The sequence below is a fragment of the Euwallacea fornicatus genome, chromosome 33 (genome assembly GCF_040115645.1).
Source record: "Euwallacea fornicatus isolate EFF26 chromosome 33, ASM4011564v1, whole genome shotgun sequence".
NCBI classification, from domain to species: domain Eukaryota; kingdom Metazoa; phylum Arthropoda; class Insecta; order Coleoptera; family Curculionidae; genus Euwallacea; species Euwallacea fornicatus.
The window spans coordinates 1,146,960-1,169,194 of NC_089573.1; the positions used below are offsets into that span (position 1 = coordinate 1,146,960).

The 22,235-nt window shown below is 38.9% G+C and overlaps 1 protein-coding gene across 3 annotated transcripts in view; it reads right to left on the reverse strand.

Moving 5' to 3' along the window:
* kcc (solute carrier family 12 member kcc) overlaps nt 1-22,235 on the reverse strand; it is a 102,785-nt gene that overhangs the window by 52,351 nt on the left and 28,199 nt on the right. The window contains exon 1 of one of the 3 annotated variants that reach the window (XM_066299400.1): nt 4,972-5,221. The exons of the other annotated variants lie outside the window; for them this stretch is intronic. Within the exon in view, the coding sequence (XP_066155497.1) occupies nt 4,972-5,113 (142 nt within the window). The 5' untranslated portion in view covers nt 5,114-5,221. Of the gene's footprint in view, nt 1-4,971; nt 5,222-22,235 lie in introns of those variants that run through there. 3 annotated transcript variants of the gene reach the window in all.

The window sequence follows — 22,235 nt, forward strand, 5'->3', positions numbered from 1 at the left end:
AATATTAAATCCCCTTAATCCCGCGTAATTCAAGGTAGATGTATGGGCATTACAACAGGTAAGACTTGCAAGTAATAATGGATGGTTTATAATTTCCCAAAATCATTGTGGAGGGATTAAGGTGAAGAGATTAAACGTTCGTGTTATTATCGCACAAAGTTTAACTCGAAAGTTTTTTTTTGATGATATTTCATAATAGTAGATTTTCGTCTCTGAGCGTCTAATCAGCGCACCAAGGATTAACGTGATTGAATATGAAACGCTCTTGGATTAATACCGCTCCTGCTAATCCGACAGGTCATAAACTCCCGTACTAAAAACAGTCGACCGTCGCCAAGATCAAAGCCACGATAATGTCAAAGCGCGTAAAGTCAGTAGCGCAAAATAGATGGCGCCACAATGGAACGAGACGCGGCGGTCGGAATTTCTAACCATTGCCCGCAGCAAAATAGTAAATAATGAACATTTCGATGTTAGTTGCCTTTTGCCTTTGAGTATCTACGTTCTCAATTTAACCCAATAAGCCTCGAGACCAAACCTCCTGCTTTGCCCCAACATTCCGGATCGTCTTCTTTACATTTGCCTTTTTAAAAAGTTTCACCAGATATCCTTGTAACCGACAGGCCAATTATAAAAGTTCCGAGTAGCAAACTAGATGGATATGTAGGTTAAAACTGCCGATCTGAAATTAAAATTTCATAAAATTGCTACTACATCACCCTTCAGTTTACTCTCAAGTCAAACGATGGCTTGAATTTCAAACCTTTTTGAAAAACGACTTTAATCGCATGGTAACGATCCCTTATGACATCATTTGTTATAACCCCACACGTGTTAATAGACCTCGCGTTTTATCCATTATAGACAATTCCATTTTAGTTCTGCATTGCACGTTCTTCTAAAAAATTTACGTTATGGACACGATTATCTTGTTCTAGAGATTGCGTGTATGTAAATATCCTTAAATGAAAAAGACCTATTTTTGGAGTCGAGTTAAATTGGGAAGTATATTGTTGTCTTTTATCGCTTAACGTTATGGATTAACCATTACGAAAAGCTGACAAACTGAACTTTGCTTTCCAGCCAATTGAATTTGCCATCAAACATAACAACTCGTTAAAGTTTTCAGGAGTTTCTTCCACGATGCCAATGACGATGTAGAATTTATCCGTGACAGTTTTCCCTGATTTCGTCCCTTGGGGAAAGTGTTTCCAACCTGAACCACCAATTTAGATCTTTCTGTGAAAAATCACCATGGAAAGTTCATAGTAATGCCTGCATGACTATCCTAATGTTAAATTGTGTTTTTTTACAAACTGCGAAACGTGAAAATACCCTAATTGTTCTCAATGGAGAATAGAAAAACCAGCAGCAGAGTCAAGTAAAAACCTTCAGCGCGGTTTGCTATTGGCTTAATTGGGCTGGACAGAGCTTTCGCGTTAGGAGGAAATGCATATTTACTCTCAAACCCGAACCATTGTATTTTACTTTTTTGCTCATTTCCTCCACACCAATTAGTGGAGAATTAAAAGGGAAACGGAAATTTCTCCTATATCACTTCCCAACAAGGGAATCTTCCATAAAGGTTCATATTAAACATTATATGAAAGCACCCTTGTAAGAACGCCTGACATATCCGTATCAACTATTGTGCCCTAGGGAACCGAGGTAAGTGATTCTGGAGTGACCGAATTTGCTGAACAAACAGAAACACCCCATTCTTTGCTAACAATAGAGCAATCTTGTTATTGTATGTAAAATAGGAACAAAAACAAACTTTTATGTGGGGGACTATAATATGTTCCTTGCAAATATTTGTATTCAATTTCTTTCATTCATTGAGTTTGGAATCTTCCATTAATAAAAACTTCTAGACTTGAAGATTGTCGAGATATGTTTGGAGGTAGTTAGATCCAGTTTTCGGATAATATGTACCCAACGTTTACTTAAACGTATGTTATCTTAGATTATAGAAATATCTGATTTAGTCTAAAAAACTGTCAAATATCTCAAAGTAAAATACCCGTAGGGATTTATATCGAGATCCTTTCTTTTCCATAAAACGTAGGAAAAAACACATTCAGTCATAAATAAATTTTGTACCGGATGGGAAAAAATTTATACCCCTTTAAACGGAGTTCACCTTATGCTGTCAGTGCCCTTTAAAAGGAGCATCGAGAATGTAAATGAATTCCTAATTTCTCGCACCTAAAACTTCCTCGATGTGCCATTTTGCTTAGGTAGTACCATTTCAAACAGAGTAATTCTTTTTTTTTTTAATTTATTTATTATATTATTTTTTTCCTTTATTTCATTTTTCCTTTATTTAATTTTTCCTTTATTTAATTTTTCCTTTATTTTATTTTTCCTTTATTTCATTTTTCCTTTATTGTCCTGTATTTTTTAAAGCCCTCCCCTTTTTGGGACTAAGATAAATTGCGTTAAATCGTCATGTTTTCCCCCTAGAAATTTGTGGAAAATGTTTATACCAGACCATTTAGAGATAGCCTGTATAACCCTAAATTTGATACATGATTGGAAAGCACAACAATAAAATATCGGGTAGAAGATGCAGGGTGGTTAAGCGAAAAAAAAATGTTTCCAATGCATGCTCTGTATGATAAATATGAATTGAAATTGGATTTCGATAGATGATCAGATTCTGTTAGAATACATTGATGCGCCCTGTATCTATATAGTGTGTCCCAAGTTGATTCTAATCTATGAGAGTAGTAGTTACTACGAGAGTCTCGTAAGTGAACAAAAGTTTAGAGCATTTTATGGAAACTCATATAATCTCTTAAAAATTTACATTTTCCGTATTTTACGTTACCAAGAAGTGACAAAAAGTGAACGATATTGACTGACCAGGTTTGCCAGCGGTAGACATCAATACTGAGTTGGTACTACTGCTCCTTTTGCAGTGCGGTGCAAAACTTGCGTATTGCGTTCTACTCAAATTACTTATAATACATTCAGCAAAAATAAATGGCAATACATCACTGAGGTTTCAAAGGTATTTACCATAATAATCCTATAAATAATCATAGGAAAAACAGTATCATTACACAATGGTTCATTGAGATATGGACCAAAAGTTTCCCTTGATATTTTTTTTGCAGCTAACGCGGTTTCGCCGCACACCTGAGTTTGGATTTATTGCCATTAAGCTGTTTGCACTTGGGCAGTTAACATCAGTTAAAAATATAACGCAGATATCATAAAGCCCGTAGGTCGATAGGAAATTTGATTTGCAACGTTTCAAAACATCGGTTTTCAGGGAAAAAAGTTTTGCATTCTGTACCACAAAAGCTGAATTTTTGTAAGGACAACCCGTGCACCTTACAATAACCTTTTTTAACAATCCCTGGAGTCCCGATCGTGGAAGCACATCCTGTAAATCCTGTAAAGCAGGAATGTTCCACTTGATTAGGACATCGAGGATCGGAAATAATTCAATGAATGTGCCATTAAAAAAACGAATTTTAGGCCCAAAATGCAACGAGTAAAAGTGTGATGATGGAAATTTTAAAATTCCATATATTACTCGGAGAGAAATAAAAATTTTTTTTTTCAAAACCGCTTAGTTTTGTCCAAGAACGGCGGGACAAATTTTAAAATGCAGAGATTCGGATGTGTTCAATTTTTCGAAAAACTTAAGTAGATAGAACAAATTCATTTTTTCTGAGGTTTTTTCCTCTGTGTTCTCAAAGTGCTTCAAAACTTTTCCCATTAGCCACCACTGATCGTTTACGATGTCCGAGATTTCCAAACAATCATAATCAATTTGTTACATATTATATATACAAAATATCGACTTAGGTTTAAGGGATTGCTGTCGATAATTTATAAAACCTGAATGTCAAAGAAGTGCAGTGCCAGGAATTTTTGCTGAGGCACAGTTTCCATGAAAACGAAGCAACGATCCAATGACAAGTTCCTATTTCCGAGTTCACAAGACTTTCGGCCCTAGCTAAGCTTAGAGAAACATCAATAATTTAGCTCTAAATGCAGCAAGTGTCGGTTATGAACTTCCGGATTTATGCCTTAAAAATCTCGCAGAATTTACAAATTCTGAAACGATTAGATCCGAAATATCATCCGAAGATTAATTTACTAACAAGAAAATGTTCTATTATCTGGCAGTTCCGACCTCTTGTCTTAGCACAATGCATTGCTGCCGATAATGCGTTCTCAACCGAAACACGTTGTTGTTACAGAAGAAGTAATCAACCCTTTACATGGCATCAACACGTGACTAACAGAAATCCAGCTACTATAAGCTTTCCTTATTAAAGGGACAGTTGTCATATCCCCGGAACAGGATAATGCAAATCTCTTTGCGGGAATACATCCTCTAATCCGGTGTAAATATTAATAAGTCTGGCAATGTGGCAAACCCACCAGGATCTAGGTTAGCTACAACAGGATCTAAACGCCTATGGAAGGGCGGGGTGTGCGACAAGGCGTAAGCTAGCTCGAATCGATAACCTAAATGTGTAGTCTATGCTTTGCTTAAATATTTTCTAGAGCCGACAATAGAGGGCAGGTAGGTGGAAGGCTTATTTGGCTCCAAATAATTTTTCCCTGAAACTAATTTTTCGTTGGAAGCTGTTTTCCCGACCGTGCGAACTTCCCTCAGGAAAACGAAGTCGTTCAGGAACACTTCCTCTTGTTAGGACCCTAACTATCAGTCAATCTATCTGTCGTTCGAGAACCATTTATCAATTCATCACACAGAACCTCCATCGAAAATAAACATCGTCGATAACCGTAATTTATAAGGTTTTAATAACGTTTATAAAAAGGTGTGTGTCATATTCTTTCAAGTTGTGCACATGACCAAAATCGGTAAAAAAATCAAAGTTTCCTTCTTTGTTGGTTCGCTGTGAAGCCAGGGAGAGGCCATGAGATGGCGCGAGATAGTCTGGATTGGCGCGCTCTTAAAACGTAAAACTGGATGGAAAATACCTTTAGGGGTGGTCTTGGGTTCATTGGTATCCGTGGTGGGCGAGCAGTGTCCATCGGCAACCGGAGACTGTTTTTCCTCGCCATTGCAAGGATTCTCAGCCTCCGTGGGGCGCAGATTTCCATCGTCGACGCCGCTGGACATCCCACCGCACCGGAAGGAGGTTAGGGATGCTGTTGGCGATGTTTTAAGGCCCTTTCTGGACCAACAATCCCGCGACACGCGGACTACGGACTGAACTGCCGGAGCAGTTTCAGATGGAATCTACGAGAGCGGCGCAGCCTCACACAGTAGGACCAACCCCGTCGATCCCGGGAGCCCGAAACTCCCATTAAGTTCAAGCAGGACCGCATCTTTCTCTAAATCTCTCTAGAAAATCGGCCCGTCATCTTCACTCGTAACTTCTACGCTATTTATGTAGTAACCTTCACTCACTTTTTTGGACGAACTCGATCCCACGAGGGTCACAAACTAAAATAGCCGAAGAGCAATAATCTGCAATCTTAGGAGTGCTTTTACGGAGGTTCAGGGAGCGTTTGCTTTTATTTAACTGTTTATCCGATGCATCGCTTATTATAGCAGGAATACTGTCCTGCTAAAACGGTGGACAAAACTTTCGGATTTAGAACGTTCCACAGTTTTCGAACGTTTTGTTTTGTTTTTGCTATTCGGAAGCAAAACTGGGCCTTAGGCAGCCGAGGGACGTCCTCCTTTCCAATGGCCCGTTAATATGTGCGAATTGGAATTCGAAAAAAAGCTAATCCACCCCTGCATCCAATTGCAAGTACACAGAACTCCCAAATTTAGTGCATTCCACCATCCCTAAATATTCTCTTTCATTTTCACCCCTTTTAATAATTTATCACTCTAAATGTTTAATTCTAATATTAGGTAATAAACTTAATAATAACTTCTGACGTACCACACTCCGATTAATCAAGAGAGTTTTATTGGAACCGCTTTGTGGTTGAAATAAATTAACGAATTAGAAATGAGAAAGAAAAATCGAATTCTTCTGCTTATCACATCATAACATCAAAACGAAAGGGCATCTTAGAGTACTCAACCGTCTCTCAATGTACGCTATTACCTTCAGCCCTTTGAATAATTATTCATCGTTCCAAATTCTCCATTCTGATGGCCACCAACGTGGTATCTACCCAAAAACTTTCAGCTCCGGCGTTAGTTTTTGATGAAAATGTATCATATTCCAATTAGTTACGAAAAATAAGTGAGAACAGGCCGAGGCTTCAAAAAATTGATGAATCGTAGAATGGAAATGTGTGTACAGCAGTGTCGATGGACACTCGCATTAATTCCTATTTCCGCGATTTTGAAAGTGTCCACTGATTTTTCAAAGCTTTAGAATCTCCTCTACCTACTTATGTCTAACAACTTTTTAATGGCGGTTTCGCTCTTGGTGAGTTCATTGCATGAACTTATTGCTGCGGTTTTGAGGGGCTCTAGGAGATTTCTGTTTTAATTTCAAATCTCTTGAAACCAAAGCGTTTTTCCAAAAGAGTTTTCGCGATTAAATTTTTGCTCGATGTTGCAGGAAACTCAGGCGATACGGTCACTCCCAGAAATTTCATGGCATTTTTCACGACTCTATAGGAACCGGAATTGCTGCGAACATGCTCAGAATCTTTTAGCACGTTATAACCAACCTGACCTAATTCGAATGTTAGTAGAATTTTGCAGAAATTCCTCGTCACTTTCCTCAATTCTCTAGTTCGCTCAGCCTGAGTTGAACGAACGTTTTCAGAATTTTCAAAAAACCTGTTCTAAATGTGCTCAGTAAGAACAATTGCCTGTTATACAGGGTTTTTCAAAAAACTAGAGCGGCGAATTTCTATCAAACCGCTTAACGGAAGAAAGCACTTCGTATCAAGCGGTTTCTTACCACGATCTATTTCAAAATAAAATACGAGTATGTAACGTTGTCACCTCCATATATTGTTCAGTACGCATTCCAGTTTTGTTTTATTCAGTGATATAACATCGCCATTTGGCTGGGAGGACAGTATCAGAATTCAAATTGGGTTTCTTCCAGAATACAATTTTCCTAATTTGATTGGGAACGGGAAGTAGTGATTAGGAACAGCTCTGACTTCACTTGAAAGAAGCGGAACGGTCACACACACGATAAACCAATTAACGAAAAATAGTAAAATTTTCTATCTGGGACTTTGCATAGGTACGATCTATTTAAAAGTCGCGTAGTGTGACGTTGCCAGATTGCACAGAAATTTGTAAATTTATGCATTTCTAGAAGTACGAGGATAGTCCGGGAATTGCCCGATCTGACTTATAGATGCTGATTTTTTTGTTAAAAATTTGCTTATATTGCGAAGACCTAGCCTTAAAGAGCTTACGTCCAAAGTTTGAGGGTACTACATTGATTTGCGTTTGTTTTGGAACCGTTTTCCGTGAACGGAGAATACCATACATTCTCATTGCAGCCTTTGAGCGAAGAAATTAGGAAAAACCGACCGCATTTTGACGAAAAATAAAATTTTCTATCATCAAGAGAGGGCGCCAAGCCGCATTTCGATGGCCAAAATCAATCCACTTGATTTCGAACTCTTTTCCGACCCGCCCTATTCGCCAGATTTAACCCACTCAGACCATATTCTATTTCCATACTTGAAAAAATAGCTCCGTTGAGGAAGGTTTGCCAACAATGAAGAGGTGAAGTCTGAGGTCGGTGCCTATTTCAAAACATTCGAAGCGTCTTACTATAAACAGAGTATAGAAACCAAAAGACATCGCTGATAAAAGTGTGTTAATCTCAAAAGAGACTGAGTCGAGGAATAGCGTAATATAAAAAAAAATCTTTAAGTGCGAGATCAGGTACTTCTGGGACTAACCTCGTATATAAATATAGGAAATTCGAACTGATCTGACAATGTTGGAAATGCAATTTTTAAATATACCGTGCCAAAGGCTCCTGTGTACGGAAATTGTACATATTTTCATAACTAATGTAGAAGAAATTGATGTGGAATTAGTGTTTTTGTCTCCTTTTTTGTTAAATATGGGACTAATCCATGGCGGCAAGACGGTATCAAATAACGTCCATGTGCAGTCTTGGATTTGTCTCTAAGATACCGAATGCATCGCATTTAAGTGTCAACTATGGCATTCTGCTGGATGAACTCCGATGCTACAACTCTATGAGCAATCATTTTCATACCCGGAAATCATACATGGGGGTGGAAGTGTCAGGAGAAGCCTTAAGGAGGAAAGAAATTAATGTCTGAATATCCCTCCATATATTTATAAACTCCCTGTTACGCGGTGCTAATGATGAAGCATACACTCGCCTCGCTGCTGATACCACTATATTCTTTGCTTCTGACCCTCTGGACAGTTCATCGGCCGACTCTATGGTGGCGTGAAATGCGGCGAAATTTTCGTTCGTTGTATTGGGGTTCTTTTAAGCGTAGAAAAAGCTAGAGCCGGGTCACTTCGACTCTGCGAAATTAACCCCATAAAAGTAAGCTTCTTAGACGGATGTTATTCTCGAACCTAGATTCCCGTGGGGAAGGACCACTGAGCTACTCAAGGCGAAGCTCAATGAGATAGTTTGTGACATCCTTGTAATCTCTCATTGTATCTTCGTCGATATATCGAGAACTTCTCGGTTTGCAGTCTTTCAATCTCATATTACATTCTGAATATTCAGATTTTTAATTTGCAATGAAAGGCGGTGACCGGAAGGATACAGGGACACCTGCTGGGTCCAGTCGTTGCGCTGGGCGTTATGACTGTGTCGTCCCTGTACCTACCGGATTACCTGGGCCATGTCACAAAGAGCACGATTCGAAATCCATGGAGAACGGTATGGTTGCAATACGAGGACGAAGGGGGGTTGGTCATCGAATATGGCAGCGTGCGCATTCCGATGCTGAGTAAGGAAATCTTTGACAAAAACTTGTGGGTCAGAACCTTTCTGTACATAAATTTCTGTACATTACACCAATTCCTAAATTATGATTTTACGGATTTCTATATGTTGTGGGTGTCGTTCTTAACTTAATATGACGAACTGCACTTTCAGCGGAGCTCTGAGCAACTCGACTCAATATTTATTAGGTGTATACCTATGGCTCCGCGTTTTTTTACGCATTTTCAACTGCTTGAAACTGTATAAATTTAATAACAACGTTTATTAAAAATAATTTCCATCGTTAACGACAACATTTTCCCAGAGATTAGGCAGTTTATGGATTCCATCGTAAGCAAAATTCGTCGGTTTTGAAGCGATCCATTCATCAAGCCATTCTTGGACTTCTTGGCGATTCTGGAAGCGCTGCTCTGCCAAACCGCGAGCCATCGAACGGAAAAGGTGATAATCCGACGGGGCGATATCTGGCGAGTGTGGCGGGCACGGTAAGACTTCCCATTTGAAATCCTTCAAGGTGTTCTTGACTGGTTGAGCGACATGGGGCCTTGCGTTGTCATGAAGCAGTATGACTTTGTCGTGTCGATCCGCCCATTCTGCCCTCTTTACTGCGAGTTGATTACGCAACTACACTAGTGTGTGGACGTAACGATTGGCAGTGACTGTTCCGCCAGGTTGGAGAAGCTCGTAATACAGTATGCTGCGCTGGTCCCACCAAGTGCAGAGCAATACCTTCTTCCCGTGGATATTTGGCTTTGCGATCGAAGTTGTTGGCTCACCCGGGCTCACCCACGATTTTTTCCTCTTTGGATTGTCGAAGAAAAGCTATTTTTCATCTCCGGTCACGATACGATGTCGAAAAGACTTTCTTTGAAAACGTTCAAGCAAGATCTCACACGTCGTTTTTCGTTGCTCCTTGTTCCTTTCCGTCAATTCATAAGGCGTCCATTTTCCTTCCTTTTGAATTTTTCCCATAGCGTGAAGACGAACCGAAAGCGCTTTGTGCGTCTGCGTGACGTTAAGGGAAGATGCGAGCTGTTCGTGCGTTTGCGCGGCGTCTTCGTCCAACAAAGCCTGCAGTTCTTCGACTTCAAAATTTTTCTATGGCTTACCATGCTCCTTGTCGTTGAGGTCGAAATCACCCGATTTGAAGCGCTGAAACCATTGTTGGCAAGTTCTTGTAGATGCAGCATCATTGCCATAAGCTTCAACGAGCATTTGGTGAGCGGCAGTGGCGGTTTTCTTAAGACGGAAAAGGAAGAGCAAAGCTTCCTGCAAACGATGTTTATTCGGCGCAAAATTGGACATATTTAAACCTTAATTGAAAAGTTTTAAAAAGTCATATAGCAATTATCATATGTAAATAGAAAGCTGGTAATACGGAGCAAAATATGAAATGAAATTCCTTAAATAAAGAAATATATATAAACAATCTTTATTTCCTCGGAAATAGGCTATCGACCTGTTAGGTCTTTCTGCCTGTGGTACAATGGTAATCTTTTGGTGACTAAATGCTATCACATTACATCTGGAAGTGCTCCCAAAGGGTGTTCGAAGGGAAAAGGAGGCGGGATTGTCTTGTCTGTCTCGTTAAGCCAAGTGGGCTCAGTATAGTTGAGTTGTTGGTGTTCTTTTTCCATCTGTTCTGTAGTTGTCGTAGTCTTTCTGTTATTATTATCATGTTTGTGCGTTCATACAGTAGTTGGTTAGGTGGGTTGTGTAACGGGTTTTCGGGGTGTCTTAGTTTTGTGATTAGTCTTAGTGCAATCTGTTCTGTAGTCTGTATGTGTTTGCTTGTTTTTTCAGTTGCATTTGCCCTCAGTACGTGCCCATAGTCCAATAGTGGTCTGCATATGGTCTTGCATATTTTTATGGTGGTTTCCATACTAATCCCTTTGTCTTTGTATGTCAGTGTTTGGCCCTTTTTATGATTTCTAGTCGAATATTTCGTACGTGTTTCGTAAATTTTAGTTTATTGTCTATTGTTATTCCCAAACACTTCACGTCGTTCCTTGGTTTAGTCGTGTGTCCGCCTGCCATTATCGTTGGTGAGCTGTCTTTGATGTGGTGATTTGAAAGTAGAAGTTGATTTTTCGTGTCGTCTGGCGTTAGTCTCCATTTGTAAAACCATGTCATGGTTCTGTTTGTCAACGTCTGAAGCTCTTCCACGGCTTCCTTAGTAGTTTTGTCGTGTGCAATCAGCGTTGTGTCGTCCGCGTATTGCAAAATGTATGATGTTTTGTCTATATATTCCTTGTCCTATAGATCATAGTTGTATATGTCGTAGCAGTATATATTGTAGAGCAGCGGTGAGAGCGGCGAACCCTGTGGTAGCCCCTGTTCCGGGGAGAAAGGGAAGGAGGGGGCAGTGTCAATTCGTACCTGAAGTTGTCGGTTTTCTAGCAGGTTTTTGATTAAGTAGATTAGGTATTTTGGTGTTTTCAGTTTGTGTAATTTGTATAGCAGCCCCCTGTGCCAGACACTATCAAAAGCCTTATTAATGTCCATAAGTAGGCTCGCCGTTTTGCCCCCTGCCAGCTGCGTAGTTTGTATGTTGTTCGTCAGGGCGAACAGCGGGTGTATGGTCGAATTTTTTGGTTTGAAGCCAAATTGATAGCTTGGTATGTGGTTTCCGACCAGTTGTTGCAGTCTGTTTTTTAGAATATGTTCAAGGATTTTGCTTAGCACCGCTAGTAGGGTAATAGGTCTGTAGTTTGGTGCGAGCGTGTGGTCCAGTCGATTTTTTGGCATAGGTATTATCACTCCCATTTTCCAGGATTCTAATAAAGAAATATTTTTTCAAAGAAAATAGAACTGGAAATAAAAACGCGGAGTCATAGGTATACACCTAATAGTTTCGCATAGCTGATCGTGGCCCCTTACTACATTCAGCGTTTCTGTTCTACCGTTTTTCCGTTTGGAAAGCATCTAACCGTTCCGGGTCTTTAAAGCTCGGTAGCCAAATATAGAAGCAGAAGGAAACTAGTATTATTTCGTAAAATCATTAGACCCATTTTTCATGCATCCCAGTCCAATTAATTTTGAGCATCGAATTGGAACATTTGAACAAACTTTAAATTAACGAATTGGAACATCACTGGGCGTCAATGGAAACAAAAACATCGGGGAGGAAAGTGATTTTTTTTTTTAATTTATTGAACAAATGTGTTTTTTTTTTGTTTTTCAATCAAACGGAAGTCGCGCCCCATTAAGTTATGTCAACTGGGAGTGCAATAATTAATAAACAACTTTCGTGTACGTTGAAGTGATTCAAATCCACTTGAGCAATTTAATATTCTGATTCCCAAGAAACCTTAATCCTTTGCCCGTTTGGGAGCTTATTTTCAGTCTGCTGCGCCCCAATAGAAATAAATCCCGTGCATTTAAGCAAATATTATTCTAGAATCTGTCCTAATAGCATGCGAAACGATGCTGTTACGAAATGTGCTTGTTTATTGCGCGTATCAAAGTCCACATTAATTCAGGTAAATTTCTGAATTGTAGTTTTAGAGGTGTGTTTGACTTGGCAACTAATAGGTCGATAAAAAAAGGGACAGCATGCATTTAGTAAAAAGGGTTAAAAATAAAAGGTGAAGGACTATTATCGCGGGATTAATTCGAACCCCTATTGTGGTTAGCTTAAGCAAAATAATCAATCAACGCCAACATGTCGTCTTCAACAAGAAGAATTTGACAAAAAAGTATTAAGGAAGTTTTCTCCACGTTCCGGGGGATATTAATTGTCTTGCTAAAAATAAGTAATTAGCTTGATATTTACGGCAAAAGAGCCCAATCGAGAATTTTCCCCACCTTTGTGCTAAGACATCTGTTTGTTTCTCAAAATCAATTAGCAACCGGCTTAGGCTACGCCTACGGTAATTACCATGAAGTTGTTGAGGTGTTTAATTTGCCCGTTAGCTCCTCCATTCAAAAATTAACTCAGCTACATAACTGCGTAATTAGCGAAGTTGCCGGTATTGTCAGATTCTGCGATACGTAAAAACCAAGTATTACCACGATGGTTCCGGAGTTGGTGGGATTTTCTTATACAGAAGCGGTTTGCCAAAGGAACAAAAGAAACATTTTCCATCTTTATCGATTGGCAAGACCGCGATGAACTTCAGAATTTTCGCAAGAAATAGCAGCTTTATCTAATCGAAAGTTGACCCAGTATTAGGAAAACGAAGCTAGGAAACTGTGCTTAATAGCCGTTGCTGGGACTTTCAAATCGCCGGATTAGAAATTCACGTGGAATTAAGTTTCATTACTCACTACGGAGGCCCATTAATGGCTCAGTTTATTTATCAATTTAAATAAAAACCCACTGCCACGGACCCGACTAAAGGTACTAATAATAAATAATAATGTGGGGCAAGGCTGTTCGTTTGTAATAATCAATAGAAGAATAAATCAAGCTTAAATTGATGCCAGACTAAAATTTCACTTTGTCAATAAACCGCAAATATGAAAATTGTTCACATCCAAATGGTCTTAAAATAGATCAAGTGCAAATTAAATTTCGCCGTAAGTTATAGTATCAACCAGTCGATATCAATTTATTTCTGATATTGAATCAACGACGTATGAGGCCAATTTTAAACTATTTAATTTAACGATAGATATATTTATACCCGCAATTTATTCCTATGCGTACAGGCACCTCGTGCCGGAGTCGAAACTCTTCTGAAACACGCCCATTAAAGCCTTTTCTGAGGTGTCATCGATTTAAGATTGTGAATAGGGAAATTAACTCCTGGCACGCTATCCAGAATCTCAGTGTGAAGGTGAACACAAGGCCTTAACCCCTTTATTTTCGTCATCTTATCATTGATACTATCTAAAACGCTCGATTAGTTGATAAGCATACCTGTCCGCTTATCTTTATTGGGGGAGGTTATTCAAGCGTTTGGATTCACCGTGGAATTCCGGCATCGTCGGTGACATGTGGGATAAGAATTGTTGATATGTGATACTTAATCCATCAAAGATCGGTGCCGACATCCTTCGCCGCCATAAACAAAATAGAATTATATGGAGGATTAGTGCCTTCAATACCGATTAACAAAGCTCGATGGAGTAAAATAATTATCTATAAGAGGGGATTCGGAGGATTTATTTCCAGTTTGCCGCACGATGTCGTAATAATTGGCAATAGTCACGTGACAAGATTTCGTAATCGGATCCTTTAAATTTGAGTTCGCCTCGTAATCGTATTGTGGCATTGATGCCTGATTTTCGTAAACGAATTCCGGGCGCTTCGAAGGCAATTCACGATCATAATGGAGGTTCCATTCAAATTGCCCAAAACTGCGGGTGTTTTTTAAGCCGGAACCAATTACCCGATGGATCAGCCATCACCGCCAAACCGAAGTACTTAAATCTGCACCGTTCCGCCTATAAATGTTCCCAGAAAAGAGCATTAAAGCCAGTTACACGTGGAACTTTTGGTAAAAGGAAATTCTGTTACACCTTTATCGATTTACAAGCTGAACAGACAAGAAATGTAGGTCTAGGATAAACTGATTAATGAGCCTGATACGCTGGTGAATTCGCGATATGATAGTGATTTTAATCGATTTTTCGGGATCAACAATGGGCAAAGGACGTTAACGTTGTGACTTTGGTGGGAGTGCTCTCTCCGACGCCGGAATGATCAATTCTCACTGTTTTCGACACACCCCAATCAGATTACCTTTCGAGCAACATTGCAGTCATTATACAGAGTGAGCATTTTTCGTGCATCGTGAAGGGATCGTCGAAGTCAAAAGAACCAGGGGGTCGGTTAAATGGGGAAAGGTTTGCACTTTTGCGATCTAAGTTACGATTAGGATGAAAAATTAAAATATCCGTAGTCCCTTTATTATCGATGGTATCGCAAACGTGTAAATGCGAAAGCTGCAGGTAATTACTCTGAGAATGTGATAAAATAAATAACTCTGTTCGAGAAGCAGTCATTTCCGAAATGACACGAACATACGTTTTCTTAATGGAAGTCACGTTAAAAAATAGGCCTATAAATTAGCATGTTGTTTCGCCTTTTTAATGATATAACCGTGGATATGCTTATTTTCAAAAATGTCAAAATTTTAGCACTTTTAACCACTCCATTTAAAATAAATATATGCTTTATCTTATTTACCAGTAAATAGCAACTGGAAATATTTTACACCCAAATATATATCACTGTACACGCTAATGCTGCGTTAAACTTGCCGGTGCAATTAGGTCTTAACGGATATTGATATATAGCAGAACTCGGCTGTAACAAAACATGTGTTGCAATACGCACTCGGTCATAACAAGCGAATAAAAAAGTCCCGTCCAAGTTCCTATGAAGCTCATGTATTTTTATTCGGTTATGACAAACTCACATGTAACCAACACTTTGTTATAAAATACCACAATTATCACCTTCAGGACGGGTCGGCTGTAACGAACAGTCGGGAGATGCTCCTGCGAGCGAGCTGCTGAAGATTCAAGCAAATGAACCGAAAGCCGGCACCTTTCTGATTTTGAGGAAATTAACTTAAATGAATATGACATGATTGATGAATATGTGGAAGTCGCTGAATCTCTTAATGATACTGACATTTTTCAAATAACTGCCAATGATCAACATGAAAGCGGTTCAGGCGATGGGGAGAGAGTTAACAGGAATAATGAAGTTTTAATCTCCACAGCTCAAGAGGCTCTTCCGGCTTTAGAGATCGTGGCGTATTATGTACAAATAACTTATACAGAAATTGAAAACTTTTTAAATGCGACAAATCTTTTGCAAAACAAAACAACTAAAGGGATGCGAAAAAGCGCAAGGTGCAGAGTTAAATTGCGGACTTTTTTCCACCTAAACTTCGATTTTTTAAAGATTTAAAAATTTTTTTCCCTTCAATATGCATCTACTTACAATCAAGAAAAAGTATATAACTTGGCCTTTGGTTAAAACTGAAATGTCGAATTAACGAGCTTTTTCCTCGATCTTCTATAACGAACTTCTATATGCGAGATTCGTCAGAAACTTTCGTTGAATAAAATACTAAAAAAAAACAATAATTTAGCATTCGAGTTAAAAATATTAACTCAACTACAGAATTAAAAATAATTATAAGTCGTGTACAACGAAACCTTCTATATGTATATAATATGCTAAGTCATTTAGTAAACAAGTACCTAAGTGAATAAGCAATGATCGTCATAAGTAAGTTTCAAAAAGGCCGCCATTTTCATTAGTACGCGTTTGACACTTTCTAAAATAGAGTTGGTGGCGTTCTTAAGAGAACATCTATTAATAGAACGAAATGCCCAATTCACAGCTATTTGCAAGTCATTCATAGTTTCATAGGTCCTTTTGAACGCTTTATTGTTAACAGTTTCCCCACCAAAAAGCCCAAAGTCATACGCGCGCGCGCGGGCTACGCGTCATCACTCAGGTACGCGATTGGCTGATTTATCCCAATCCAAGAATTAGGAAAAGTTTAATCCGAAAAATTTCTCACCGTTAAAAGATTACGTCGAGCTTTCTAAATACATTTAAATTTAGCTGTTCCAGAACATTGTGTAAATCGTATTGTAAAAAGTTCAAATAGCTTTTGCCTGTTGAATTATCAGCAAAAATGTCGGGATCAGCTATTGTCGAGCCAGTAACACCGCACCAAACATTAAAGCCAAATTTAATTTGTGGTTTCCTTGGTTCAACAATGTAAGGCTTCTCTTACGACCATACATGTTCATTATATCGATTGAAAATACCAGCGTTCGTAAATTTTGTTTCATCTCTGGAAAGGATTTTAAATGGAAATTGTGGATTATCCTGACACTTGGTTCGAAACCGTAAGCAAAACTCCATTCGCTTCATTTCATCGCCAGAATGAAGTGTTTGGGAAATAGCTCATTTATATATAGAGGGTGAAATTTATGTTCACTCAACACGTTAAAAACAGTTCTCTGTGATGTACTCGCAAGTTCGGCAATCTGCCTTGTGGAAGTAAATCGGTTTTGGTGCGGGCAGGGCAAAACGTCCATATGGGAAATTTCATCAATTTCGTTACGTTCTTGTACTTTAGCTGTCACAAACGAACCGTACTCTCCCAAGTTATCGCGCAACCTATTAGATGTGGACAAATCGACCTGGTGACGATGAAAATATCCCTGAAACTACTGATCTGCCGCTCTAACTGCGTTTTTCGGCCGTTGAACGTAGCGCTCTGCAATATTGCGTTTTGCTCAATTAGAAAAAGTCATTTTAAAACACAAGAACAAAAACTGCAAGATGTTAAAGTGCTTTTGAAATTGTCACTGTGTTTAAGGGTGAATTTTGTTACTTTCAAAATCAGCTAGGAAGAAATTAAATAAAATGGTTAAAGTGCTACGATTATGGAACGTTGGAAAACCAGTGCATAAAGTCTTACATACTGACTTTCAAAAAAACCGCAACACCAAGAAGAACGCACTGTATGCATTTAAAATTTTGATATGATTTTAGACTTGTAAAGAGAAAAAAATGTTAAAAATTTCAAGTTCGTATTTTAATGCGATATGAAGTTTTTCTTTACTTTTTCATCTGTGACGATCGTTCTTTTTGCAAATTTTTTTACAGGCGGATAGCGATAAAGGTACTATTGTTAGTACCATATGGAATGTGTGGTAGTGCAAAATGCCTCGTGTACGCCAAAATGCAGTTTATCGGCAGCTAACTCCCTTTGCAAGGGGAAGAACTGTTGGTATGCACGAGGCAGGTTTACCTTTCCGCGAAATTGCACGTAGATTGGATCGAAACGCATCAACAGTGCCAAGAGCTTGGAGAGATTGGTCTAACGAAGGGTCAGTAAATCGTCATCGTGGTAGTGGCCGTTCAAGAATGGCGAACCGACGCGAAGTCCGGCGACTTCGTCGTTCAGCGACAGGCGCCCCGTTTGAAACGATTCCGTCTCTTGGTGCTGACTGGGCAGCCACCCTAAATCGAAGGGTCTCCCTTAGTACGATGTATCGCAGAGTTCGAAGTTTTGGACTAAATTCATATCGTCCTATGGGTCGGCTTCCATTATCACGAAACTACAGGGTGGCCCGACTGGAGTGGTGTCGTCCGAGAGTGCAATGGGTGGATGAGTGGAGAAGAATCGTGTTCAGTGATGAGAGCCGATTTTGTTTATGGCGATCTGATGGACGGGGTTACGTGTTGGAAGGCGCAGAGGAGACCGATTAAATTTGGACTTTTTGGAAAGGCGTCATTCTGGTTTAACACCAGGTGTCATGGTTTGGGGTGCCATCCAGTATGGTAGTCGGTCTCCTCTTGTTCTCATTTATGATGGATTAAATGCTCAGAGGTACATTAATAGTGTCTTAGAACCGGTTATTGTACCATACATGCACGACCATCCTGGAAGCACATTTCAACAGGATAATACGTGACCACATGTAGCCAACGATACTTTGAGGTATTAGGGAGCTGAAAATTTGGATACTTTGCCTTGGCCAGCTCGGTCTCCAGATTTGTCCCCAATAGAGCATGTATGGGATATAATGGGTCGGAGACTTCAACGTTTAGCTCGCCCTCCAGAGACCGTAGATGAACTCCGCGAGCAGGTGCAGATTGCCCGGGATACAATACCACAGGAAGATGCTGACAATTTAATTTTAAGCGTGCCACGTGGCTTACAGAAATGTATTAATTTAAGAGGAGATACCACCCATTATTAAATTATTATTAAATGTTTTCACTTATTCACAATAATTTTTTTTTGATATTTTGATCGTTTTTAACTAGTACCCGACCCAACGTAATGCCAGAATTTCAAACGTGTGCGATGTGCTCTTCTTGGTATTGCGGCTTTTTTGAAAGTCAGTGTATGTCCTAAAAGGGGCAAAACAGACCGTTATACAGACCCACTTTTTAATATGGTTTCCATGTAAAAAAAATGTAAGTTTGTGTCGTATCTCGGAAACGGCCGCTTTTCAAAAAAATCTCGTGCACGTTATCGCATTTGCCCAACAGCTATCTGCAGCTTTTCTATTTACACATCTTTGATAGCGTCGATAATGAAGGAACTACGGGCGTTTTACTTTTTTGACCTACTTAAATTTTTATTATACACAAGACTTCCCTTAAATTAAATTACCTTTTCTTTCCACGACAAAAGCGTTTTTGACACTGATACTAATTTATCCGAAAAGCCAAACGCTCTAGCCATTTTTCGGTAAAAGGTCCAATTAAATTAGTTTCAAAATTTGACGCTATAATTCCCAACTAAGTAATTGGAGACCTGTAGCAATATTCTGGTAAAGCGGCAGTAGTAGTAATTTGGATGTCAGTTTCAAGTTCGGCACTTTTGGGCATCTCCACATCTATTAAATAGGCAATAAACCTTATCAGACAGGACGCGCCTGATCCAAATATAAGTTCGACAGACGAAACTTTTGTTCATTATTATCCAGATATCCCTAGTGACAGCCCCGGGGCGTAGAATACCCTTACATTTGGATATCTCGTGGGATAACGAGATATATCCAGTTTAATGCTTAGTGTGTGTGTTGAAACCTATTTCGAAAATTTCCAGTTCTTTCGTATACCTGTCCAACTAAATTTGGATGCTGGTTACTCGCGGAAGGACAATTCATTATTATTATTTTATTAAATTAATGCATGTTCGTATCTAACGAACCTTCTGGTAAGATATAGATCATTCAACGTTCCAATTTATAACTAGTTTATTCTGGTATGTTGCGATGTGTGGTTCAGATTAAAAAGGGATATCGATCAGAATGAGTAAACTAAAAAGAGACCGGAAAAACGAGACGCTGAGCGTAACTGTACTGAACGTAGCTTATTGCCCTTTGCACTCTCTAGGATTGCTGAAAAGTCCTCAAGATTTGCAAATAAAATACGTATATGCATGTCACTGCGAGTGAGTAATCTAATATAAGACTGTGATTCGGGTTTAAAACGTGAAGTTTCGAGGTCGAGCACCTTGGACTTGGCTCAATTTTAACGGGGCTTATCGACAAAAAAGTGGTGTACAGGGCGAACTTTATCCGAGGGGTGAAAGTATGATTTTAGTTCAAAAAAAAAATTCCTCGAACAAAAGTGGGCAACCGCTCGGTTGCCGTGGCACGGGAAGCCAGAGTTTCGGGATTTTTAACTTTTTCATTGCACGTCACTGTTCCAGACTCCTTTGCCTTTTCAGTTTTCGTCGCATTTGGGGCAGATTTCGAGGTTGTTTTTTTTTTATAAAAATAGCAGCAACTTGAACTGAATTAAAAAAGAGAGAAAAAGAGAAGAATCGAGCAAATTGTTTTGTAATTAGTAATTTTTTTCCGTGGATATACAGGGTGTCCAAGCGAACATTGAATATAGGAGATTAACATGGGAAATTGGTTTTTATTTTTTTGCGCCTGTACGGATTATCCAATTGAAAATTTTTTACATGGAGGTCATAATATGCAAGACCGGCTATCTTTCAGTATTTTTTTCAGTCTTCTAGTTACAGCCGTTTTGGCTCAAAACGCCTCCAAAATTCAAAAATTTGAATGTCCCGCGTAACCGTTCGGCGCCATGATTGGTCAGAATTAATGTCAAAACACAATGTCGCCAACAACGTAAGCGTAAACACCCCATTTCAAATTAATTTTCCCTTTTTGCTGATTTCTAACTCATTTAAGAATTAATTCAGGGAAAAATCAATGGAAAACCTGAGGATAATTATTATGTGGTCTGCTTTGATGTCCCTACGGTAAATACGCAAGTTTTGTTTTGAATTAAATTTAAAATTGCCCGCGAAGATTCTGTCTAATAAGTGAGATAAAAGGTTAGGTTATGTCTTTGTGTTATCATTATGGGGTAATAAGAAACTTGCGTATTTACCGTAGGGACATCAAAGCAGACCACATAATAATTATCCTCAGGTTTTCCATTGATTTTTCCCTGAATTAATTCTTAAATGAGTTAGAAATCAGCAAAAAGGGAAAATTAATTTGAAATGGGGTGTTTACGCTTACGTTGTTGGCGACATTGTGTTTTGACATTAATTCTGACCAATCATGGCGCCGAACGGTTACGCGGGACATTCAAATTTTTGAATTTTGGAGGCGTTTTGAGCCAAAACGGCTGTAACTAGAAGACTGAAAAAAATACTGAAAGATAGCCGGTCTTGCATACTATGACCTCCATATAAAAATTTTTCAATTGGATAATCCGTACAGGCGCAAAAAAATAAAAACCAATTTCCCATGTTAATCTCCTATATTCAATGTTCGCTTGGACACCCTGTATAAGCCTGGCCGTTTCGCGGGACTCCCTGACGCGTCTCTAGTGATGAAACGAATTCCGAGAGACATATTCGCTGCGGTAGACTTACTTTTTCTAGTTCAAATCCCATCAAAATTCGTGAAAAAATCAAATTTTGCTCATTTCCAAAAGTCGAGCAACCAGCACAAACCGTACTCTACAACCGGAACTTACTTCCTAGTACTGCGACTAATAAAGTTTACCTAAGCTCTGAAAAAATATCATTTTTCCTCCTGGAAAAAGGCAAAGTAAGGCTTTTCTTCGAGACATGAAATTCAACAATCAGAGGTATCTGAACCGAATCATTTATCCCAACATCCTAAAATAATTTAGTGATAAGGTCAGTTCTGAGAAACATGCCAAAACTGATAGAAAGGACTTGCTTTTCCAATTCGAACCTGATCAAAATTCATAGAAAAATCCTCTTTGCCTGTATAGAAAAAAAGCTACCAAAACTTATTAAAAATAAGCATTTTTGCTGATTTCCCAACGGCTACGCTAGACGCTAACTTAATATTAAATTATAACATAATTTAAGCTGCAAAAACAGGGAGTCATGAGGTGCCGCAGCACTTCGAATGGGAAAATAATTCTAAGTTAAGGGTATTAATCACTTTAGTGAGGAGAATTTAATTTGAGTAAGTGATGTTAAAATACATTTTATAGTTTCATCGTTGGATTCGGGAAATCGTTTCCATGTGCCCGTTCTGGGAATATGGCAGCAGTGTTTGTAATGGTAATATACCAAAATACGTCAGAGATTTCAACTGAGGAAAGTCCGTTCCACGTTTTTGAAATTTAAACGTCATCTAATTCCATCAACAAACCCCTGTTCTGCAAAAAAACATAGAAAGCTTTAAGTATCCAAAGCTAACTGGACATGGGTGTTTTTCACGAATTGTCTGATTGATGAAATAGTCCTAAAAAAGACGTAGGAAGTGAGAGAAAAGTGGCACTTTTCTAGTTCAAGTCTAATCTAAATTCACCGAGAAATCACTTAAATAAAAAAAAATAAGTAACGAGCCAAAGCTAACTAGCCCTGAGTATTCTTACCGGGTATGAAATGAGCGCCATTTTGTGAA